Source organism: Mirounga angustirostris, unplaced genomic scaffold, assembly GCF_029215605.1.
Source record: "Mirounga angustirostris isolate CCGP_5_RB_7025 unplaced genomic scaffold, mMirAng1.0.hap1 SCAF_1, whole genome shotgun sequence".
NCBI lineage: Eukaryota > Metazoa > Chordata > Mammalia > Carnivora > Phocidae > Mirounga > Mirounga angustirostris.
This window is the reverse complement of record NW_026991709.1, coordinates 67,650,724-67,675,764: the sequence shown is the minus strand read 5'-3', so window position 1 is coordinate 67,675,764 and position 25,041 is coordinate 67,650,724. Positions and strand designations below refer to the sequence as shown.

The 25,041-nt window shown below is 50.4% G+C and overlaps 1 protein-coding gene across 6 annotated transcripts in view; it reads left to right on the top strand.

The window, feature by feature from the left end:
- MYLK (myosin light chain kinase) overlaps positions 1-25,041 on the top strand; it is a 176,209-nt gene that overhangs the window by 119,356 nt on the left and 31,812 nt on the right. For 5 of the 6 annotated variants that reach the window (XM_045903007.3, XM_045903006.3, XM_045903005.3 and 2 more), the window contains 6 exons: positions 7,208-7,258; positions 8,291-8,418; positions 10,234-10,387; positions 15,906-16,208; positions 24,413-24,445; positions 24,543-24,636. In XM_045903007.3, coding sequence (XP_045758963.2) covers positions 7,208-7,258; positions 8,291-8,418; positions 10,234-10,387; positions 15,906-16,208; positions 24,413-24,445; positions 24,543-24,636 — 763 coding nt within the window. The remainder of the gene's footprint in view (positions 1-7,207; positions 7,259-8,290; positions 8,419-10,233; positions 10,388-15,905; positions 16,209-24,412; positions 24,446-24,542; positions 24,637-25,041) is intronic. The other variant, XM_064571010.1, reaches the window with a different exon arrangement.

The window sequence follows — 25,041 nt, the reverse complement described above, 5'->3', positions numbered from 1 at the left end:
AAGGGGTATGGAGCCCAGCCAGGCAGTAGTGAGGCGTGAGCTGCAGGCTGCTGGAAGAAGGTACCAGAGGTGGCAGAAGAGCTGAAGGCAGAAGGCTGGTGCTACAGAAACAGAAAGACATTGGGTGTGGGGGATAGAACAGCCCCCTCCAAAGGGTGAGGCAGGGCCCAGCAGCGTCAGCATGCCCCAGACAGCCAGGAACTGTATTTCTAGCAAATTTCCCAGGAGTTCATAATGCACACTCAATTTGGAAAACCACTGACATTGAGCATCAAGGGCCTGGGTGACTGAGTTCCCCAAGAGGGAAGAGTAAGAAAGAAGATGGGATGAGGGCTGGGGATGGATCTCGAAGGCCCTTGTAAGATGAGTTGGACTCAATCTTCAGTGGCAGTGGCTGGCATTGGAGAGGTTTAAACAGTGAACTGATGGCCTCGGAATGATGGCTGTATTAGGGCGGGAACAGGGGCCCAGAGGCCAAAGAGGTGGTACAGTTGGGACTAGAATAGTGACAGTGGGGATGTGGAAAATGGCAGACCAAGGAGGTATTTAGTGGGTGGAATTGACCAATGTTAGTGACAGGAGATGGTAGGAAGGGGGCCTTGGGAGGGGCAAGCAGCAGGTTTGGGGAAAAGATCCTCGATCTGCTTTTGCACGTTGGGCTTGCACTATATGCCAGGGGAGGGGACGGTCAGGTAATGGGACGTATAGGTGGGCTGAGGAGAGAGGCCTGGGCTCCAGCTAAAATGAGAGAGAGGGATAAAAAGAGGCACTCTGAGAGCAGCAGTGAGCAAAGTACCCCAAGGGCAACCAAGTTTGGGGAGCAGAGCTAGGCCAGGAAGAATTGCTGCCTGGGGCTGACCCTCTGGGCAAAAGGACTGAGCTCCTCCTCAGAGGGACGGACCAAGGGGCAGGCAGTGGGAGGATATTAGCTGCTAGCCTGACCATGTGGCCAATAGCTGCCACGGGATTTGCAAAGATCATTGGATTTTATTTTCCTTCTAGGATATTCCTCTCTGGCAATGGCTGGTGCAAACGTGTAAGGTGTTGGAGAAGGGAATGAGAGACACAGGGCTGACATTAATAATAAGACAATAAGATGGGTGACTGCAGAGTAGAGGAAACTAGTTAGTAACCCAAGGAGAGCTGAGAGTTTTAGCATCTGGACCAGCAGGAGTGTTACCTCCACTGAGGACTTGCACTGGGAGAAGGAGCTCCAGGAGCAGCATGAACGATGTCATGTAGGTACAGAGCTCAGCTGACACAGTGTGACATATGAATAGGTGAAGGAATGAACAGAGAAGTCCCCTGGGGATCCGTCTGGGGAAGAGGGGTGACTGGGGTGGGGGGCTGGTATTAGAGCATACTCTCTGTACGATACCTTCTTTACAACGTAGCTTAATGCTTTACAACAAATTTTCCTTCTCCCCTTCACATTTTGTGAGTGAGGGAACTAAAGCTCTGAAAGGCTAAGTGACATGCTTTACGTCACACAGCTCAGGGAGCGACAGGGCAGTAACTAAACCCAAGCCCAGCTCCAGAGCCCGTGCCCGCTGCCTTTCTGCAAGGGGACAGAGAAGAGTCTCGAGGGCCTGGATTTGGGGATGGAGTAGAGAGTGAGCTGGAGTAGAGGCAACAGGAGGCTCGGGTCCTGTTTCTACCTTGGCCACATCTGGTTTTTATGAGCCTGATGAATCACCTAGGAATCTATCTCCTTTTTCATGACCTGGAAACAATGTGAGGTGCCCTGCTGGCTGGTGTTTTGTTGGGGAAAGAACCCAATGGGGAAAAGGACGATGAGATCGTGGTTTAGACACCACAGGCACTGAGTCCAGCTCTCTGTGAGAAACCAGGTTTTAGAATCGGGATTCTGCTTTCCGACCCATGAAGTATGTTCTTCTAAGCCCTGAACACAGTTAATGGATTTCAGCAGATGCTTGTATAAAATATGTATGGCAGAGGATACAGAACTTCATTAACATTTAAAACTGTCTTTACTAATAGGAACCAAACCAGCTTCAAATGCTAACCAATGCAAACAGAGGAAGATGCAAATGTATAGAACAAACATAAAATTTTGGCCCTCGATCCATTTAACGGTGACACAAGAAGATAAGAGACTAGTTCGGGCTCTACTTCTAACCATGTAGGTTTACTGGGGCTGCCAAGAATAGCGTAGAGTGGGACTTTGGGGTCGTGTGATTTCATGCTGTGCTGCCATCGTCCTCCTTGTTTGCTCTTGGCCCACCATTCCAGGCCTGTCGCGCTCCTTCCCAGCCTCCAGAGCCCATCCACAGCTGCGTCCATCCCTACGGCTGCCACAACAAAATACCACAGACTGGGGGCTTGCACAACCGAAGTGTATTGTCTCACGGTTCTGGGGGCTGAAGTCCAAGTGCAGCGTGTTGGCACACTTGGTTGCTTCTGAGGCCTCTCTCCTTGCCTTGCAGATGGGCACTTTATCACTGTGTCCTCACGTGGCCTTTTCTCTGTGCATGTACCCCGGTGTCTCTGCGTGTCCAAATTTTCTCTTCTTTTAAGGACACCGGTCCATTTGGATTAGGACCCCTGCCCCATGGCTTCACCATAACTTAATTACCTCTTTAAAGCCCGTATCTCCAAATATGGTCATATTCTGAGGTACTGGGAGTCTAGAGTTTCAACATAAAAATTGTGGGGGGATGCATTTCAGCGAGTAACAGCAACCCCACACAGCTCCTCTGAACAGATGGCTTTCGCTCTCCACAGGAGGTCAGATCCTGGCTGTGGTACCAGCCCTTCAGCGTCCCTGGAGGGCCTGTCCCTTCCCAGCAGCCCTAGATGAAGAAGGGAGGGGCTTCGTGGCTCAGCCTCCTGTTCCAGAACCCATCTGGTACCCGCTTCTAAGGGCTTTCCCATGCTGTTCCATCTTGGGGCTCTCCCTCTCCTTCTGCTTTCAAACCTGTACTCCTCTCTCACCTGGGAAGAAACCTTGCTTGACATTTCTTCTTCTGTCACCCTGTTTCTCCTTGTCCCTTCAACCCCAGAACTCGTGTCAGGTTAGTTGACTCCCTACCTGTTTCCTTGAGAATCTCCTCTGAAGTGACTTCTGACCCCACCATCTCATGGAACCTGCCCTCTCACACTTCACCCCATCGCTCAGCGCTCGTCATACCTGACGCCCACATCCCCCGGGCCCGTTCTCCTCCACCCTTGCTTTCAGGAACAGTCCTCCTTCCATCTGCTGAGGTCCACAGCCCTCTCCTTCATCCAAGCACCTCACCATGGGCATCGCCTGGGATCAGACCCTGGCCCCTTCCCATCTTGCACTGCATTCTTTCCCCCAAAGAACTGACCCATCCTCACAGTTTCCATTATGATTACATGTTTGATTCTGGAGTCTTTCACTTCCAATCTCCGCCAGCCTCCCTCTAGAATTCTGATCCGGGGCTTCTAGCCTACAAGCGGGTTTAATTCTTTCATCTACCACATTCACTCGGACCAAGCTAAATGCCTCCTCTTTCACTCCCAAGTTCTGTGTTCTGTCACTAGGATTTTCCCCATTTATCCAAGCCAGAAATCTCTAAGGAATCTTTATACCTCCCTTCAGCCCCTAATTGTTTTAACTTTTCTTCTGTCTCTTATTTGTGTTTTCTTTTTTGCTGCCTTTACCAAGGTTGGACCTTGATCACTTCTTTCCCAAAGGATGGCAGTAGCCTCTGAATTGGATAGCCTTGTCCCCAGGAGGTGAGGAGACCTCCAGGGGTCCTCAAGCCCAGCTGGACTGCTGTTTGCGTGAGGACTCCCTGTTCACTGTGGACAAAGACCTAACTCTCAGACTTGGGATTCTAGACCAGCACTGTGAGGACAGCGATGTTCTGTGTCTGTGCAGTATGGTAGCCACGAGCCCCGTGTGGCTATCGAGCACTTGAAACCTGACTACTATGACCGAGGGGCTGAATTTTTTATTTTCCTTAATTTAAATTGTCACACTGCCTTCATACCGCTATTCTCTAATCCCAGCCCCGCACTCCGGACAGCCTCCACCAAACATCACCGTGATCCTCAACTCAAGCCACTCTCTGTTCCTGAACCATGGGGCCTTTCTGTCTCCAGTTCAGTTGTTTGTAGCCTTGAGTTCCGTCCTGTGTCCCACCATCGATCCCTGCCTAGTCATCCCCTCAGCCCACAGTGCATGCTCTTTCTCCTTCATTTGAACAACCTAATCGTGTTGTCTGGATAAAACTTTTTTTTTCTTTTTTTCTTTTTTTTTAGGTAGGCTCTACACCCAGCGTAGGGCTTGAACTTACCACCCAAGATCACGAGTCGCATGCTCTAAGGATTGAGCGAGCCAGTTAGGTGCCCCCTGGATAAAACCTTTTATTTATTTATTTTTTATTTTTATTTTAAGATTTTATTTATTTACTTGACAGAGAGAGCACAAGCAGGGGGAATGGCAGGCAGAGGGAGAGGGAGAAGCAGGCTCCCCACTGAGCAGGGAGCCCAATGCAGGGCTCAATCCCAGGACCCTGGGATCATGACCTGAGCAAAAGGCAGATAGATGCTTAACCGACTGAGCCACCCAGGCACCCCTGGATAAAACCTTTTAAAAAAACTTCCTATTTAACTTTTATTTTGAAATAATCTCAGACTTAAAGTTGCAAAAATAGTACAAATAATTCTTGTATACCCTTTGCTCTGATTCCTTAAATATCAGCATTTTACCATGTTTGCTTTATCATGTATTTTTTCTCCCTCGCTTTTTCCCTTTCTCCTTCCCTCTACCTCTCTACACACACATATGCACTTATATACATATTTGTACATATAATTTTTATGAGTAGTTTGAAAGTAAGTTGCACACATGGTATCCTCAACACTCAAATACTTAAGTGTATATTTCCTAAAAACAAGGACAGTCCTTTGTAAAAACCACAGTTTGGTGATCAAAACATGAAATTAACATTGATACAATACAATCATCTAATTTATTGACCTTATGCAAATTTTGCCAGTTGTCCTATCAATATCCTTTATGACAAAAGGAAAAAAAAAAGCCTTTCCTGTGGGCCACACGCCTTGACATTTAAGCCCTTGAGGACGAGCTCTGATTTCTTACATGTGTGTGGTTTTCCTCTCAGTTCCCAGGTTAGGGGTGTGTGCTGACTGGCATTTGCCTGGCACACAGCAGGCCCTCAGTAAGTTTCGGTGAGATGGACAGGCGGATCGATAACGGTGACAAGCCAGGGTGCATTTGGTGGAAGCGGGCCTCACCCTGGGCTTTACCACAGGCCTGGTAGTCATCAGCTCTGTGATCTCAGAAATCACCTCCTCACACAGTCCTTGCGTGGCTCTCAGGTGGGTAGCCGCGCTCTCTGTTTTACAGATGCGCAGCTGATAATCCGCAAAGTCAGCTGACTTGCCTGTGGGCACACAGCAATGTCCAAGCCAGGACACAGGGCTGCTTCTCTGTAATCTGCAGAGGTGAAGCTTTGTGGGTGAATAATTGCTAACGTTACCACTGCTTATTCCTTCAATAAATAGTTACCAAGTGCCTCCTCTGTCCCAGGCACACTGAGTATACAGCAGTGAGCAAAAAAGAAAAAGTCCCTGCCCTCGAAAACCTTTTGCTTTAGACATAGGGGAAGGGCAGACAGTAAATAAACAAGTAAATATATAGTTTGTTATATGGTGCTAAGTGCCATGGGGGGGGGATGATAAAGTGGGGGTAAGGGAGATGAGAAGAGCTGGGGGCAGGGGGTTGCTATTTGGTATAGAGTGGTCAGGGAAGATCTCATTGGTTAAGTGACTCCCATTTTTTTGTATTAAGGTATAACTTATATACAGTAAAGTTCACCCTTTCTAGGACACAGTTCTGTGAATTTTGACAGCTGCATATAGTCATATAACTAGTGCCATAATCAAAATACGGTTCCCCCACCTTAAAACATGTCTTTGTGCCCTTAACGGTCACCACCTGTCCCCACCCCCCGCTAATCTGTTCTCTGCCCCTATAGTTTTGCCTTTTCCAGAATGAGGCATAGAAATAGAATTATACAGTTCGTAGCCTTTTGAGTCTGGCCTCTCTTAGAGAAAGATGAGTCATTGAGATTCATCTATGTTCTGTGTATCAGTAGTTTGTTCCTTTTTCTTGATAAGTAGTATTTCATTGTATAACTATACCATAGGTCATCCATTCTCCAGTTGGGGGACAATTGGATAAATTCTAGCTTTTGGCAATCACAAATACAGCCACCATAACCATTCACATACAGATATTTGTGTGTGCATAGATTCTCATTCCACCTGGATAAATAGGTTTTGATTAAAGACCTGCAAGAAAGATGAAAACAAGCCATGAAAATCGCTGAGGGTATTTTTGGTATTCATCATATTGTTGTTTAGCCAAATGAATAGGTTTGTGCTGTGAAATTGGTCTGTTTGGGTCATTTTTCTTATTTGAGTTACTTGGAGAAAGTGGAAGGAATGGAGTAGGAATAGAAGAGACTGGTGGGTTCATTCATTTAGTCATTCATTCATTGATCCATTCAGCAAACACAAAAAAAATGAAAGCCACTAGTCCACAGTCTGTGACCCAAAGGAAGCCTGAGACCCTTGGATCCACACCAAAGGCTAATTTTATTTTATTTTATTTATTTATTATTATTATTTTTTAAGATTTTATTTATTTATTTGACAGAGAGAGAGAGAGCGAGAGAGGGAACACAAGCAGGGTGGGTGGGAGAGGGAGAAGCAGGCTTCCCGTGGAGCAGGGAGCCCGATGCGGGGCTCGATCCCAGGACCCTGGGATCGTGACCTGAGCCGAAGGCAGACGCTTAACAACTGAGCCACCCAGGTGCCCATGAAAGGCTAATTTTAGATGGTTTGTCTGACATAATTTCCTGTCTGAGTTTCCTGAAGTTCGGGTGAGAGAATAGTTACTGAGTGTGGAGTTATCATCGTTGAAATGGACAACAGAGACTCAAGCATTTTTGAGTTTTTATCTCAATGGAGGCTCCAGAAACCCTTACAGAGGGCCTCCTCCCCCACTCTGAGAACTGATATTCACTCAGTTGTGAGGTTGTCTATGCAGGAGTGCAAGATCTCCTGAAAAACACATTCAAGTGAGGGCTCTGCCTGGGGCAGGGGCAGCGGGCAAGGCTCCTAGGATTCGGGAGCTTTGTGAAAAGCCAGATTGACAGAAAATAACCTGTGAATGTCTCTTTTTCAGGTGATGCAACTGTGAAAAAGAAACCCGCCCCCAAGACACCTCCGAAGGCAGGTAATTGGCCACCAGGAGCATTTGGGGGCAAGAGTCATCTGCCATGAGGGGTTTTTCCTTTGCCCAGCTAGACTGAGCACTGGTATAGGGTCCCAGGAGACCACCACTGCCCCTCCCTGATTCAAGCTCTGCATTATTCAGACCAAACTTTCCCCAAGAGCCTCTGCACAGCCTAGTACCCTACCCTCTCTCACTACTTGTCTTTTCTCCTGCTTCCCCTGTAGTGTCCCTAGCTGTAGGGACATCATATGGCATCACACAGTATGAGTGACGTTCCTATCCCTTCTGTGAAATTCTGCCTAACCCTCTGCCCTCCACGCTGCCATTTAAGGAGGTGATCTACTCTGTGCTGTCTTAATGCTCTATTCTGTATGTCCTTGTCATATAGAGCCTTGTCTGTTTCCCAGTGAAAGACATTTGAGGACATGAACCCTATTGAACCTGTCAGCCAGGGTAACCTGATGGTTCGAAGGCAAGGTGCTGCTTAATTAATAAAGGAGTTAGCAGGGGGCACCTGGGTGGCTCAGTTGGTTAAGCGTCTGCCTTCAACTCAGGTCATGATCTCAGGGTCCTGGGATCAAGCTCCCTGGGTGTCGGGCTCCCTGCTCAACGGGGAGCCTGCTTCTCCTACATCTTCTGCTGTTCCCCCTGCTTGTGCTCTCTGGCTCTCTCTCTCTCTCTCTCGCTTGCTCTCTCTCTCTCTGTCAAATAAATAAATAAAATCATTTAAAAAATTAAAGGAGTTAGCAGGTAGATTGGGGTAAGATGCAAATTCCAGAGCAATTGACACATGGAAAATTATGCCATGTAAATTGTGTGGGCCATTTTGGAAGAATCCAAATAAAGACATGAACCAACCTAGCAGGCCCATGAGATTAGACATTCTGGAGCAGTGGCCGCTGTCCTCAGTGTTACCCTGAAGGCTCTAGAAGGTGAGAGAGGAACAGACCAGTGTGGACAGCAGCACTGAGTGAGATCAGTCTGTCCGAGGCTCCTTCCTCATTGCTCACTTTGTCACTTGTCCTCTCTCAGCCATGCCCCCTCAGATCATCCAGTTTCCTGAGGACCAAAAGGTGCGCGCAGGAGAGTCCGTGGAGCTGTTTGGTAAAGTGGCAGGCACCCAGCCCATCACCTGTACTTGGATGAAGTTCCGAAAGCAGGTCAGTGAGGGAGGGGAGTGGCCCGAGAATGACCCTCCCAGCCCCTGGGCCGAAGGGGATGAGAAATGCTGTCATGGCGGCAGCATCGTTTTGATCAGCCGGGCCTTAGAAATGGCCCCCACATCTGAGTTGTTAATAACCTTTGCTTCCGAATATTAATACCTGCTTTACAGACCATCTGTGTGACAGAGAACAGTATGAAGGAAAAAAAGGAAACCATGCCTGCCCCCCACCTGATTTTGATATTTTAGTCTAGAATTCTACTCAGAGTCAGGAAAATAGAACCAGTGACCTAAAGGACCTCTCAGATCCTGTGAGCCTTCTGTGATTCTGGGCTAGCCCACTGAATCCTATCTGTGGTAACAACTTCAACTTACCATGTGCTGAAGGGATAAAAGTGAATCCGAGTATTTGGATACGTAAATTGTACATTAAATAGAACCTTGGCTTACTGGCCCAGAAATATACCATTTCTAATAATGATCCTATGAAAGAAATGTCTGACTTTCTGAACAACCAGCTTAAAGGGACATGGGGAGCCCACCCGTTCCACTGAGCCCATATTGGTAATGTGTGCCTCTTACATGTGATCGACAAAGGTCCCAGACAGTGGCTGGCACTGAATCAGGAACTTTGCAGAGGATGTGAAGATTTCTTCTGAGTTCTCTGCTGTTCTATTTCCAAACCATTCAAATTGTCCTAAGGCCCAGATGGGAGGCTAGTACCAGGGAGGAATGGAGGACTGGTCTCAAAAGATGAAGCTGAGAAGCCTGCCTTATCGTCCCAAAGGATGCTTGCTCTCTGCTCTGTCTGGCCTGGTGGTGTCTGAAGGAAGATGTAATCTCTCCCTTTTCAGAGACATTTGGCCAGGTCCCCTTTGGGGACAAAAGAACTTTCTCTGGTGATGGATATGTTCTGTATCCATTATCCAATATGGTAGCCACCACCATATGTGGCTACTGAGCACTTGAAGTGTGACTAGTACAATCAATTAAATTGTGATTAATAAAAATCATTATAACAGCTTTGTTATATACACCATAACATTCAGACACCATAAACTTTGACCTTTTAACATGTACAATTCAGTGGTTTTCAATATATTCACCAGTTGTGTAACCAAAACAATGATCTAATTCGGGAACATTTCCATCACCCCAAAAAGAAACCCTGGACCCATTAGCAGCCATTCCTCCCTTTTCCCCAGGCCCTGGCAACCACTAACTTACTTTCTGTCTCTGTGGATTTGCCTATTCGGAGCAGTTCATATAAATGGAACCATATAGTATGTATTCTTGTTGTAGCGTAAATCAGTACTTCATTCTTTTTGTGGTCGAATAACATTCTATTGTCTGGATATGCCACAGTTTGTTTATCCATTCATCAGTTGATGGATATTTGGTCTATTTCACTTAGTTAATTACAATTTAAGTAGCCACATGTGGCTAGCGGTTCCAGTATTAGCACAGAAGAGGTCAGAACACTCTGGGGTGGCCTTTGTAGGGGACTCTGCTCAGACGTGTCTGAGATATGGGACCCTCCTCAGCTCTGGTCTGGGGCAGCAAGTGCAGACAGAGCTCATCTGCCAGGCCCTGCTCAGCGCCCTCCCTGCTCGCCCCAGATCTGGACCACCTCAGGGAGGCTTGGCTTTGGGCGCAGGAGAGGAGGGGCCTTAAGGGGAAGCCCAGAGTCCAGACAAGACGGAGCCCCATACCGCTTGTCCAACAGCATTCCCTAAGGGTGGGGAGTGGGGGTCGGAGCCCTCCTCCTTTCCTGGCTCAAGTCTGCAGCGCCTGCCCCACTCTCTGCCCCCAGATCCAGGAGAGCGAGCACATCAAGGTGGAGAACAGCGAGAATGGCAGTAGGCTCACCATCCTGGCCACGCGCCACGAACACTGTGGCTGCTACACTCTGGTGGTGGAGAACAAGCTGGGCAGCCGGCAGGCCCAGGTCAACCTCACTGTCGTGGGTGAGTCTGGGGACGGGGTGGCCTGGGGGTCAGAGGACACAGCAGGCAGAGGCCCCTAGCAGGACTGGGGGCCTCAGGGCTTCATCTCCCTGGGGCCTACTCCTTCGGCACCCTGCCCACAGCCTCTCACGCTCCCGTGTTCCCTCTCCCTGCCCCCTCTCTCTGGCAGGGCTTCACGCTTCTGGAGAAGCCCAGACCCTGCCGCCCACCCTACAGTGTTTTCCTGTTCCTATGAATCCCCTCCTGGCTTCTCTGTTTCAAGCCTTTGGAAACCCTGAGCTGCACTACTCCAGACCCATTCTTCCGGCACCTTCACTCCCTGTCCCTGGGGTCCACTCCCTCCCTCTCCCCCACCACTCAGTCCCCTTGCCAATCCTTGCCTTCAACTAGTGCTGCCTTCCACTGCCCTGCTCCTGCGCCTGGTTCTGGGGGCACCGCGGGCAGAAGATCACGACCTGCAGACTCAGTGCTGGGCTCTGCCGGTGTCCAGGTGGAGGCGTCAGTCGGCTCAGTGTCCTCTCTGAGTCTCTGTGATCACTTGTCACCCTGCAGGCCCTGGCCTCTGGCTTCCCTGAGAAGTAGGAGGTGGCAGGCATGAACCTGCACCACTTCGTGTCCCGCACCTACAGGTGTCTGCATATCTGTGCCCCCCTCTCTCGTCTTCACCTCTCTACTTCTCCCGTAAATGTTGCCAGGGCTCTGTCATCCCAGCCAAACGCATAGGAGCGTGTACGCCTGCAATATCCCGTCTTGCTCTGCCTGCCCCACCATCTCTCTCTCGCTGTCTTCATGGCCATGCCCCCTGAAGGTGGCCAGTCTCCACTTTGATTCTGCTTCCTCGCCTCCCTGTGGCCTCCCTCCCACCCCCATGAGTCTGCTGGGACCACCCTTCTGAGGTCACTGTGACCTCCCAGTCCTACATCCACTCCTTTTTCTCACCTCCTGCAGTATGGAGTTGAGTCTCTCTCCAGACTGATTTTCCAAGTTCACTTCTTCCTCTCCATCCCAGTCACTGTTTTTCATGCCCTGGTGGACTCTCTCCTGAAATGTCAAAATACCTTGCTAACTGGTCCCACACTGTGGGTTGTGCTCAGCAATTGAGCCCTGACATGGCAGCTGCTCAGGACAGCAAAGGAACAGCAGAGGAAGGAGTGGGCAGATGGATAGCAGGCCGTGTCTCTGCGCATCTGTGGGCCGTCAGAGGTTGTGTGTGTGAAGGCCTTTGGCCTGATGGTTACTGATCTGATCGCCTTTCTTTTTCTGCTTTAGATCAGGAGTTTTAAATCTGGGAAGGCCAGTGTGCTGACAGGTCAGGGAACAGGTTTCTCATCTATAAAAAGACAGGAGACAACTTTTTCTCATTCTTTCTCTCTTTGATGACTCCGGATGTTCACTTCAATAATTCTCCCCCAGGAGTCAAGAACATTTGGGGGCTCGGCGCTAGTGACCCAGTTTGCCTACACATTCAGACGTGTACCTGAACTATTGATTTGGCCCTACGGCCCCCCCGCCCCCCGTCAGCAAGCATTGGCTTCCAGTTCTCCTTGGTGTTCTCTTATCTGCCCCAGCTTGGGGAACCTGGGGGTCACCTCCTTTGAACTGCTTTTCTGCGACCAGTGCCCCCGCCCCCACTCTGGCTGGCCCCCACAGTGCCACCAGCTCCCCTCCCCCAGCACCACCGCGGGGCTGCAGTTCTGGCCTTTTATGGTTTCGTTTCTCATTCTCCTCGGCCAGTGCTGACAGGGCTATTGGCGTGGCTGCCCGCCAGCTGGCAGGAGCAGCATGTAAAATGCCGTCCTGGGAGGGGAATGGAATGGAGGGGAACGGGCTTTCTGTCTGTCTCCCCCTCATAGAGCTAAGAATAGAATTGCTCAATAAAAGGAGGACTTGCATTGATGGATCCGGCAAAGCCACATTCATTCAGAGCCCATGGATTTAGCATTAGTCCAAAGTAAACCTGGATTAGGCCCAGATTTACCTGCGTGTCTCTAGGGGGCCTCTGTGCATGATCTGATCAGGGCTTATTAAGTAGATGTCAAATACAAAGGGGATGAGATAGGAATTGTTCGGGCTTCTCCAGGCACTTTTCAAGCACTTTGGAAGCATCCGTTTGCAGGCCGGCTAAATAAGGCCGACTTAACACAACTTCTGCTGGTTAGCAGTAAACCTCTCTTCTTGTCTGTCCTTTCAAGTACCATTTTCTTTTCATCTAGGCTATGACTCCTATTTTTAAAATGGTAATAAAAAGTAGCCTTTCACTGGGTTAGTTTGAATGAGCAATGTTTAACTATTTTAAAGGCTTACGGTTTAAAAGGCGGCACAGGAGTCTGTGATGTTCTGAGAGCCTCAGCCGACACCAGCCCTTCCTGCTCTGCGGGGGCGGGGGCGTCGGGGGGGGGGGAGGGAGGGGCCCCAGAGAGCAGCTAACCCAGATGCATTCCTTCCAGTAACTTGTCCAGCAGGAGAAAAACAGGTCACTTTGCATAGCTTTAAAGGACAAAAACAAAGTGGAGAGAATCTCCAAATACCCAGTAATCCCCAGCTACTATCTGAGCTTGGAACTCCCAGGATTTCTAAAGGCAGGAGATTTCCTTTTGTGATGCTTGGCGTGGGTTTAAGCAAGATGCTTCTTGATCTTATTCTGCCTGATAGCCTGTAAGAAAGCAGTCCCCTGGAACAAGGCTCTGGAGATGTTTTGGAGTCTCCTTTCGGCTCTGCCACTGGCTAGCTGGGTATTCTTAGCAAGCAAAGTGCCTTAGCTTTCAAGGGCCAGGTAGATGACCCTGGGGTGGGGGTGGGGCCGTCTCACACCCGCTGCCCTTCTCTAAAAGCTGCCCTGAGCTTAGATAGCAAGCACTGGCTTCCAGTTTTCCTTGGTGTTGCGGTGCAGTGAAGGGAGGTCCAGGTGGGCCACAGATAACGACACACAGCACATGAGACCTCCAGTGAGAGGTAGTAGAGAGGAGAGCCTCCATTTTCCCAGAACTGAACAGAAAATCCTGGGGCTGGTGCCATCAGAGACTTTTCCCTTAGACTCAGCGCTTCCCATTGTGACAGTCAAGTCTCCAGGGAGCCATGGGAGAATTCCAAGGCAGCATGGAGCTTAGGGTTCTAGACACCGAGTCCGCTTTGCCTTCACCGGGCCATGCCCAGGGTCCCCGTCCCAGCCCAAGTGCCTCTGTGTCGTTAGTGTGGCGGGGAGGCTCACAGGCCCCTGTTCTGAGGATGTTTGTTCTGTTCCAAGGGTTTCGGTCCCTGGCTGGCGCAGCCTCTGTGTGAGGCTCTTGTCAGTGGAAGAGTAGACCTACCCTAAGGGCAGGCCTGGAGGTGGGCGCTTCCAGGCCCCTAGACTTAGACTTGAACCTTGTCTGAACTCCTCAGTTTGGAATCAAATTCCTTGAAAGCACTGAAGCTTCGCTAGGAATTATAAAGTCCCCCACCCCAAATTTTGCATCTTCTCTTGTGCTGCAGGGGGGGACATATATCATACGTCAGTCTTTCTGACCCTTTCAGCCAAGAGACATCTGGGGACAGGGTAGGGTACAAATAGCACCTCTTTTGCAATACCCATTTCTCAGCGTTAGCTTCACCGACACAGAGAGGAGAAAAATCAGTCTGTGGAGTGTATGTGCGTTTGTCTTATAAACCTACATGACTCTAAACGTGCCCGATGAGACACTTCCCAGGCAGTTTTCCTGGGGGGAGCAGTGAGTCTGTCTTCCATCCCTCTTTGGGCTTTTTTAACTTCCTTAGCCGGGTCTTGAGAGGACTTGAAGTACTTGCCTCCACTAGACTTGAGAGTAATAAACATCTTAGCCAACACCAGAAATACTTCTAAAAAAACCAATACATCTTTCAGAACAAATAGTTTTTCTAAGAGAACACTTTAAACAACCAGCGAAAGTGATTCCATCCTGGGAGGACTCCAGAGTGACTGCCAGTGGTGAAAAGTAGCTCTGTCACAATCCCAGAAACACTCCACGCGAGGCCCAGGCTGGGCTTGCGCGGGGACGGGCGGGCGGTCTCCGGACAAGGCGTCCTCGGCCGGGAGGGAGAAGCCGCGGGGCCTGGGGGAGGGGTGAGAACAAATACGTGTGTGCGTGCGTGTGTGTGAGTGTGGGTACACACGTACACAAGCCAACGGAATGTTTTTTTCCTCCCCTGTTTGCACAAAGTCATTTGCAAGAATTCTCTTTGGCTTTCCAACCTTGCCGAAGGGAGGGAGAGTAGGAGTCAAGTACTTTACCTGGGTTTGCTTCCTTGGGTGCTTACAAAACCCCTACAAGGTAGATGCATATTAGCACCATTGTCCCAATAAAAAGACAAACTGGAAGTTTGGAAATCTTGGAAGTTAAGGAATTCGCTCGAGGTCACATAGCTTATAAAATGACATAGCGTGAAAAGCATGGTTTTAATTGCTAGTTTGGGAAACTCTACACCTCAGACTGCCTTGTGGGGGTGTGAGATGGAGGTTACTGAATACTGGTATCTGTAGCTAAATCAACCACCTCTAAAAACAAAATCTGAAAAACAGGAGAATTTTGTTCAGAGGAGCGACCGGCAAAATCAGCAAAACCCGATCACCCCACTAAAGTCTAGGCTAGCGTGATTTGCCTCGAAGCCAGCAGCGTTACTGGCCTGACGAGGGAGGCAGCCAGCCAAAGGGGCTGCTTCTCGCTTGTGTCCTCCACTCATTTTCCAGCCCTTAGTCAGGGGTGGTTGTGATTTGCTGCCGTGGTTTGCTTTTGAAATTCTTTCTCATTTTATCCTGGTCCTATGGGAATAAAAGAGGTAGGGTAGAAGTAATGTTTTACATATTATAAAGTGAGAAATAAACTCCTGCAATAATGATAGTAATGACTATGCACACCAGCCACTTTTCTCGGAACTTCTCACAGCAGCCTTGTGATCCAGTTGCTAGTGTTATCCACATTGCTTACAGACAAGGAAACTGAGGCACAGAGAGGTTAACAAGTAGTGAAGGGAGACAGAGCCATGTTCAAACCCAGATCTGTCTGACTTCAGAGCTCACTGTGCTATTCTGCCTCTCCGTGGGGCAGGCGTTCCCTAAGTCCCAGAGAAAGTGGAGACTGACCCTCGTTATGTCACAGGCCACTGGCCTAGGGCCTGACAGACACACACGCACACATTAGATTCTCTCTCAAAACATATTTTTGATGGGAAGCAGTCCACGCCTTCTGGGCAGCTTCCTAGATCTGTTTACTCAGAGAAATATGTTTAGGACTGAGGCGAAGTACAGGAAATCATGACTTGTAGGCTGGAAAACTAGCCAAAAAAAAGAGGTGTTTTTTTTTTTTTTTGAGCAGATAGGTATTTGTGGGGCTTTCTGCGTAGGTGTATTTGTGCACAGGTGTGACCGTGTAGGTGAGGAGAGGAGAGCCAGGACCAGGGCTGTCAGCTCGGGTTCTCTGGGCTTCTCCTCCAAGACAATGCTAATCTAGAAAGGTTCTTTCCCTGCAATTCTGAAGACGTGGGTGATGTGCTTCTCTGTCCCCAGACAAGCCAGACCCCCCAGCCGGCACGCCTTGCGCCTCTGACGTCCGCAGCGCCTCGTTGACCCTGTCCTGGTATGGCTCCTCATATGATGGGGGCAGTGCTGTGCAGTCCTACAGTGTCGAGATCTGGGACTCGGTGGACAAAACGTGGAAGGAACTAGCCACATGCCGCAGCACCTCTTTTAACATCCAGGACCTGCTGCCTGACCGAGAGTATAAATTCCGTGTGCGCGCCATCAACGTGTACGGAACCAGTGAGCCGAGCCAGGAGTCTGACCTCACAGCGGTGGGAGAAAAACCAGAGGGTAGGCTGCCTTCACTTTATTGCTGGCTTGAAATACGTGTGCATGGCTTACCTTGTGTATGTAGAAACCTGTACTGAGAGGGGTACCGAGGACTGAGAAGACGTCAATGATGGCTGGTGGCGGCTTTGGGGATCTTGATTTCCAGGGTGGTGATGCTGATCTGTCCTTTGAAAGAAGTACCTATGACCCTTCCAAAGACATTGGACCAGCAATTTTGGTACACTGTCACCAGGGGGCGATGGTGTGTTAATCAGGAGCGCAGTCCTGGCAGGCAGGCGCTCAGATGGACTTAAGTTTTGACTTCCCCCTGCACCCACCTCCCTCCTTCTCTTGCACTCCTATCTCACTGTCTACTCGGTGTCAAGTTCTTGGGACACAAAGACAGATTAGACAACTGGCTTAAAATTTAACTAGGAGGACAGCCAAGTAGACAGTAACTATAATGAGATGGGATACATGTGATTATAGTGGCGTAAACAAAGAGAGGAGGAGGCACAGCAGAAAGCATGAGTAAGTTTGCCATGAAGGTGGAGGAAGGCTTCCTAGAGGAGGTGACACTTATGCGGAGTCTTGGGAAAAGGGATGGGCTTCCAAGAAGCAGGGAAGATAAGGAGAGGCATTCCCCACGGAGGAAGCAGCATCAGCGAAAGTGCAAAGTGATGGAAATGCATGGCATTGTGAGAAGCTTGTGTGTGGCCAGGGCATATGCTGTGTGAGACAGAATAGGAGGAAGCAACCCCGAAGGGCAGTTTAGGTAACATTGTGAAGTTCATCAAAGATTTCTGGGCAGGGGATTGTTATGATCACATCTGTTTTTTTAGAAAGAGAATTAGAGGAAGAATAGAGCTTTGCTAACCAAAGTGGGGTCTGGACCAGCAGTCTTGGGATCCCGGCACTTTCTGGAAATGCACACTCTCGGCCCCTCCACACCACTGGTCCTTTCTGAACCCTCACTTCAACTTGATCTACCCCCATGAATTCAGAAGTGTGACAGTTCGGGAAGCACCCAAAAAGAGTGGGGATGGCACTGGAGTCTGCGAGATACCAGTGGAACCTCTGTGCTGTAGTCCAGGCGAGGGATGGTCAGGGCATGAATGAAGGCCTTGGCAGGGAGAACTGACCATTCTCAGCGGCTTTTTGCATAGAGTTCAAGGAAAAATGAGAAGAGTTGAGGATGACTCCCAGCTCCTGGCTTGAGTAACTGAACAGAAATTTTCTGTTTTGTTTTTTTTTAAATCCACTGCTTTTTTTTTTAAGATTTTTTAAAAATTTATTTATTTGAGAAAGAGAGAGCACACGCGAGAGAGAACACACATGAGAGAGAACATGAGCGGGGGCGGGTGGGGGAATAGAGAGACAGAGAAACAACCACCCCGCTGAGCAGGAATCCCAATGCAGGGCTGGATCCCAGGACCCTGAGATCATGACCTGAGCCGAAGGTAGACGCTTAACTGACTGAGCCACCCACGAACCCCTGAACACAAATTTAAGAGCCATTTATTTTTGCAGTTCTTGGTGGCTAATATATATCAAGCACTTGCTATGGGCTGACAGTGTGGTAAGCACTTTACCTGCATCATTTCATGCATCTAACTCAGTGAAGTAGCTGCCATTATTACCCCCATTTTACAGATAGGAGAAATGAGGTTTACAGGGGTGAAGCTACTTGCCCAAGATCACAGAGCATGTAATGTAAATGGCGAGTTGCCTGACCTGAAGCCTATACTCCTTTGGGAGCCGTCAGGCTGCATCCCAGGGACTGGCAGTTAGGCAGCAGGGAGTCCCAGAGAAGACACAAGTTCTGGTTTCATTCCTGGGTAATTGAGGTGACTGAAGGCGATCCAGGCGTCTTCAGACTACTGACCAGTTGATCTAGAGCTCAGGAGAGGGTTTAGGTTAGAGCTACAGAGCTGGGAATCTTCACTGTTGAGCTGATAATTGAAACCATGGGCGTCAGTGAGGTCACCAAGAGGGTGGTAGGAAAGTCAGTGCAGATATCTGGAGACGGAAGGAAGGATGAGGGGGAGAGCACCAAGAGAAGCTGGAGCCGTGTGGAAGAAACACAGAAGGAGTGAGGTGCAGAGAGGGCTCAGGGAATAGCAGCTAGCTCTAAGTACAGAAAGAGATGAGACTCAGGGCTAAAGCCCTTTGAGGCGCAGCCATCTTGGAGAGCGAGCATTTCTGCAGGGTGGAAGATGGTTGCCCCAGGGGTAAGGAGTAAGTGGGAGAAGAAAAGGCCAAGAGTGTGGAATACTTTTTCAGGAAGTTTGATGTGAAGAGAGGCAAAAGGGGGCCATGAATTCAAGGTGGAGAAGAGATTGGGGGCAGGGAGGAGGGACGCCAAGGGAAAGGGCACCGGGAGAGGGAGAGCTTCAGGGTGTGAGGCGGAGAGGAGAGGGGAGAGCAAAGGACAGGGCCAGTCTGAAGTCACCGCGGGACCAGAGGCATCATGAGTATGGGACGGCCATTACAGCTTGATGTCCTTCTTTGGTGAGAAAATCAGATATAAAATAGATATTAAAACCTTACATATTAAATGAGGGCTCCAGAAAGAAATTGGAGGATGCCAGTGGAAAACAGACCAGATTTACAATGTTGCGGGTGCAGCCCTGTCTTGGGGGACTTTATCCAGCAAGCCCTGGTATGTGGGAGCCGTGGAGGCGTGGATCCCAGCCCCTGGGCCACCCCGCTGGGCCTCCTTGCTGCTGTCCTGGGCTCCTGGGCTCCCAGGCTCCTGCCCACTAGCTGCTCACAAATGTCTGCTGGGGAAGCCGGGTAACAAAACTGCCGTCTGCTGCCCTTTGACCCCCCCCCCTTTGAAATGAGCAGAGTGAGGAGTAGGCAGGTTAGCGCCAGGACAGGCTCTTAGTTTTATGTTTTTAGCTCCCCACCTCTCGAAAAGTGAGAAGGAAAGAGCTAACATGGCCGTGAGAAGATGTTCCTTAGCTGGAAAGGAAAGCTTCCAGGTCCTCTATGGAAGAAACCTGGAGAAACTGTAGAGGGCCTGATAAACCCCATGCCGAGGACTGGAGGCCACGGGAGTGGCAAGGTGTGGCTCCCAGGAGGCCCCGACAGCAGCTCCCAGGGCTGGAGGGAGAGTCTGTGGGGACCAGGGGCTACACCGGGCTCTGGGCAGGTGGCCCTTCCCTTCCTCCCTGCACCCTTCCTCCCTGCAGCCAAGCCAAACCCCTGTTGTGATCCTCAGACTCTCCTCCTAGGGCCCCTCCTGGCTGGGAGCAAACAAAAGGAAATGCAAAAATAGCCTGCCAGCCCAAGGAGGGGTCCAGGCCACCCAGGGCTTCCAGACTGGAAGCTGCTCCCACCTCCAGGCCCAACTGGATTACTGGGGAGGACAGAAGAGTTGTGGAGTATTAGGCCTGAGGGGCAGAGGATGGAGGGGGTGGGAGGGTGGGGTGGAGGGAGGTGGGGGTTCCAAGTGAAGCCCCCTGTGGACTGGTCAGATGCTTGTTAGTTATAACCTAGGGAGGGCATCTGTCTCTACTTTAAAAGGGAAATGGCTCGCAGAGAAGGGGGGTGTGGATGCACGCGTGTGTGAACTGCATGTGTGCACGCATGCGTGTGCATGTAGAGGAGGGATGAGAGAGGGGGTTATGGTGGCTCCTCTCTGTGGAGCCAGTGGTCTGTGGTGGTCATCAAAACAGCAGTGCCAACAAACCCTCCCTCCACTAAGCCCAGCTAATGCGGCTCTCACCTTCCCCACTGCCCCCAGTATCCCTCCTGCCTGTGCCTTAGCAGCTTGGGTTTTCCGCTTCATCCTGACCTCCCCATTCTATCCCTGCTAAGCACCCCGTCCCCTACCCTACATTCACCCCTGCAATGTACCCTGCACCCCTCCTGTGTTTGGGCACTGTTCCGGGTGGTACAGGACAAAGCACGGTGTGTCCGCCCCCCACCCCACGTCTGCGGCCTCCTTATGCCATAGCCACCCCTCACACTAGGATCCCTAACCCAGCTAGCTCCCCTCCCTGTCTCCCCAAACCTGGGTAAACAGAGCCACTGCCCCAGGACACCCATCTCTCCCATCCCAGCCAGGCCTTCATCTCTGCCCCACCCTACCCCTGCTCTGACTCTTCAATCCATTCCATCCTTGCTCCTAATCCTAATTTGTTCTAGAATATATAGTTGTTAGCAAAACAGCTGGGAGAAAGGCTTCTTGCAGAGTTAAGGCTTCCTTGCAAGGCTGAGGGCAGTTAGAGATGCGGAGCCCCTGAGGGCTCTATAGAGATCAGCCTCCCTGGGCTGCTCAACCTGTCCAGGGCTACGGAGGCCTCTCTGGGGCTGGGGTGCCACCTAGTGCCCACTGGGCGTGCATCAGCCCTCGACCGTGGAGAGCTCCGTCCAGGGGGCTGCCTAAGGCATGCCCTGTTAGGGTCCCAAGGGCTCATCTGGTCCTGTCCCAAACACTGTTCCAGGGGAATGAGACTTATCTATTTGCACAAATAGCTCAGAACCATCTTCCAAATAGTTCTTGTGCTTAGCTCGTGGATGTCCCAGCTCTTTCTGAATAGGTTTTGGAAACCTCTTGTTGAAGTCCCTCCTGCTGTAGTTCAGCTCCTTCTGTGGTGGAAAGATGGAAACCAAGTGGTCACCCCTCCCATTACTAAGCCCTTTCTTCTTTTTTTTTTTTTTTTTTAAGATTTTATTTATTTATTTGACAGAGACACAGCGAGAGATGGAACACAAGCAGGGGGAGTGAGAGAGGGAGAAGCAGGCTTCCCACGGAGCAGGGAGCCCGATGCGGGGCTCGATCCCAGGACCCCGGGACCATGACCTGAGCCGAAGGCAGACGCTTAACGACTGAGCCACCCAGGCACCCAGCCCTTTATTTTGAAGGCTTGGCTCATTGAACTGTGGCCTTTCCCCAACTCCTACCCCGCTCCTCTCCTTGTGGCCATGTCTCCCTCCAAACAGAATGGAGGCAGAACGAGAAGGAAAAGGAAGAAGGAAAACCTCTCAGCCTGGAGTCTTGGTCTATTTCAAACAGAGGAAAAGTTGTGGTGGAACAGTGAGTCAGAAAGAGGGGCGTGACTTCCCTGAGAATGATCTAGGTCCCCATAACCATAGCATCAGGAGAGCCTTCTGCACCTTAATTGCCAAGGGAGAAAGCCAGAGGTGAAGGGCGGATGCAGTGTTGGCAGTAAGAACCAGAAGGCCAGCTCTGTAACTTCTAACTGGTGTGCAAGTAAGTGGGAGAGGCCAGTTCTAGAACTGCATGCCCCCTACAGGGCTGCCTGCAAGATGCCCCTGGGGGGCCAGGCCGTTGGAAAGCCCCATGGCTGGTGCCCCCTCCCTAGGGAAGTACAGACAGTTCCTCCTAAAGATGCCAGGCCTAGACAGCCTGCCTTCTACTTTCTCTCTTGGCCCGCTGCTCATTCCACACCAGGATGAGTGGCATGGGAACAAAAGGAAAAGGGGACACCTCATCGGGTGGACACTCTCCCATATGGGGCCACCATGGGCCCGGACGCTGGGCCTCCCCAACAGTAAAGGTTGCTATGATTGTTAGTATTTGGTCTCCAGGGCCCAGCCAGTGACAGCATCCTTCATGACAGACTTGAACCCCTTGCTTCCCTTAAAGCCCTGTCTGAAATGCCATTGTCGAACTGCCCTAAACCCCCGCTGACCCCTATATATCGTTCTCATGGTGCGTCTGGAGATGTGAGTTCCGTATGCCTTCAGCCTTCCTCCTGTGTGAGGCACCACACGAGATTGTTCTCTCAAGTTACGGCATTGATTAGTTGATAAAAGTCTGTAACCTTAATCTCACGCTTGGCCATTGCGATTGTTAAAAAACCGTATCTGAGACCTGGGTGTCTCATTCGGTTGGGCGTCTGGCTCTTGATTTTGGCTCAGGTCATGATCTCAGGGTCCTGGGATCGAGCCCCGCATTGGGCTCTGCGCTGAAAGTAGAGCTTGCTTAAGACTCTCTCCCTCTCCCCCCCAAAACAAAACAAAACATCTCTGCTTTAGACCTTTTTCCCCAACCAGAGAGGCCTAACCTTGTCCGCTCATCTTCACATGGCAGCTCTTCTTATAGTGGCTTCCCATACCCCCACCAGCTCTGCTGTGACTTTTTAAGTGTTTACAGCCCTAGTTCAGCAGCGGACACCCCAGGCTCCGCTGAGGGCAGAGTAGTCATACCTGTTTGTGGCCAGTGCACATTTCCCAGCCCCCCCCCGCCCCCCATGACAGCATTCTGTTGGCCAGAGCAGTAGGCTGAGGAACCGGGCTCTCCACTCTCAAGTGTGTGATTTAGAAGACTTGATCAGTTAGGCTCATGTCCTGGTGCTATCTGTGAAACCCCCACCATTAATCTGACAGTTCCCGGGGCGCCTGGGTGGCTCAGTCGGTTAAGCGTCTGCCTTTGACTCAGGTCATGATCCCAGGGTCCTGGGATTGAGTCTCACATCAGGCTCCCTGCTCAGCAGGGAGCCTGCTTCTCCCTCTGCCTGCCACTTCCCCTGCTTGTACTCTCACTTTTCTCTCTCTCTCTAGCAAATAAATAAATAAAATCTTTAAAAAAAAAAATCTGAGAGTTCCCATCTCTCTTACCCTTTTTATTGTTCCAGGGCATTTGCCTTCCTTTGACAGAATATTCTTCCCCGTCCCACTTATGTTTAGTTTTTCATTTCTTCAACAGCATTTTAAGGACTCTAAACAAGGGGTACCTTGGTGGCTCCATCCATTCAGCTCAGGTCATGATCTCGGGGTTCTGGGATGGAGCCCTGAGTCAGGCTCCCCACTCGGCACAGAGTCTGCTTCTCCCTCTCCCTCTGCCGCTCCACCCTGCTCATGCTCTCTCTCTCTCTCAAATAAATAAAATCTTAAAAAAAAACTAAAAAACTAAAAAAAAAAAAAAAAGGACTCTAAACAAATCATAGCCTCTCTTGCTCCTGGGAGACTTATCCATAGGTATGAGTGCTATCCCTTATCACATCCTTTCCCCCAAGTCTTATTCACACGCGCACACACACACACACACACAAGCTCTTGTAAAATCTCTGTCCTCCCTCACTGACTTTGCTCAGGTCTTTGTTCTGTCTCCTCAGGAAACCTGCCTTGTCTCCATCTGTCTGTGACACATAGCCCACATCATGACTAAAGAGCACAAAGCACATCACAAAGCATGGCATCTAGGGCTAGCCAAGGACACTAGAAATCACTTAAAAATACAACTCCCTCCTTCTACCGATGAGGGAACTGGGACCCAGAAAGGGAAAGGCACTCAGCCAAGGTCAAGAAGCCATAGTGGCTCCACTGGGACAAAGCTAAGCTTAGGCAAAGGAAAGCCTGGAGCTCTGACGTGGGTGTGTTCGGATGGACACCTGACTGTCCCCTCACGCCTTTCCCCATTCACTTCAGACACATCCATGTGAGCAGCCAACGTGGGCTGCTCATGTCCCTTCTTGTCATACCTCTTAAACACCTGCTGGTTTCACTGTGTGGTTCACCCACCTCCACCTCCCCGTTGTATTCCGGTATTTCCTTTAAGACACAATTCAAGGGCTACTTCTTCCCAGAATAATTGCTCTGACTTATAGTTGCCCTATTTTGTATCAACATCCTGCCTTGTATATTCAGTTTGTACTGCAATGTCATGTGCTTGATTATAGAACACTTGTAATGGGGATTTCAAGTATACGGAGTTCTGCCTCCCCAACTAAATATAAACTCCAAGAAAGGAGAGATCCTGCTTTCTGTGTACTTGTTGATAGAACTATGATAACTTGCAAGATACCTGGTACATGTCTGGAACTCCACGTACCATTATCTAATCAAATGGATAAATAGGTTTGATGCTAGGAGCAATTTAAGTTGCTGACTTTTGAGTCGGAGCAGAAAGGGGCTGTCACAGTTTTGTGTAGGTTCTGAAAGTCGGAGAGCCTGGGAGCGCCGTGAAGAAGGGTATGTCTAGGGGGTCATGAGGTTACAGAGGAAGAGATGGAGGTGAGAGCTGGTGCAGAAGGTGCTGGATAGGGTGAGGAGGCCAGGGCCTGCCGGTGTGTCCACGGCCCTGCGGCAGTGTGGACTGACCCACTGCCTGGCCATTCCCAGTGCTCTGGGCTTTGTGGTCCTGGGCCTAGGAAGGCTGAGGTCTCCCGAGGCCCCCAGCATGTTTTGTTCTCGATGGGCTTTCGCTACTAATCGCTGTGTCCTCTGTGTCCCTCCCTGTCTCCCCCCAGAGCCGAAGGACGAAGTGGAGGTGTCAGATGATGGTGAGTGCTGGCCACCTGTCCTCACGTAGACTCGAGGGGTGGCGGGGGGCGAGAGAGGAATCTGATGGCTCACACCCACCCCACCCCTACCCTACAGATGAGAAGGAACCTGAGATCAACTACCGGAATGTAACCGTCAACACTGAACAAAAAGTGTCTGACTTCTATGACATCGAAGAGAGACTAGGCTCGTAAGTGGAACAGGGAGCATCTTTCGGGCCCCCAGGGTTGGGGTGGCACAGAGCCCATCATTAGATTCCACACCCTGTCTCCCCATCTTTTCCTGGGTTTTGCCAGCTTCCCACACTGAGACCCCCAGCAGGAAGAGGAGGTGCGGACCCAGCCAGCACCCCATGAGGGCATCCCCACCCAGGGCCCTCTTAGTTACTGCTGGTGCAGCGCTGGCTCAGCTCCACGAGAGTCTTGAGCAAGCTCCTCCTTTCCCGTGCCTTCCAACTGCACGCACGAGCAAACGAGGCACCGGGGTCCGGGTCACCGGCAGGAGTCAGTCAAGCCTGAGCCATCTCACTGTTCAGCAGTCGTATCTTTCGCGCATCCGTGAAGCCCACAGCCTTGAAAGGCACAGCTGCTCACCA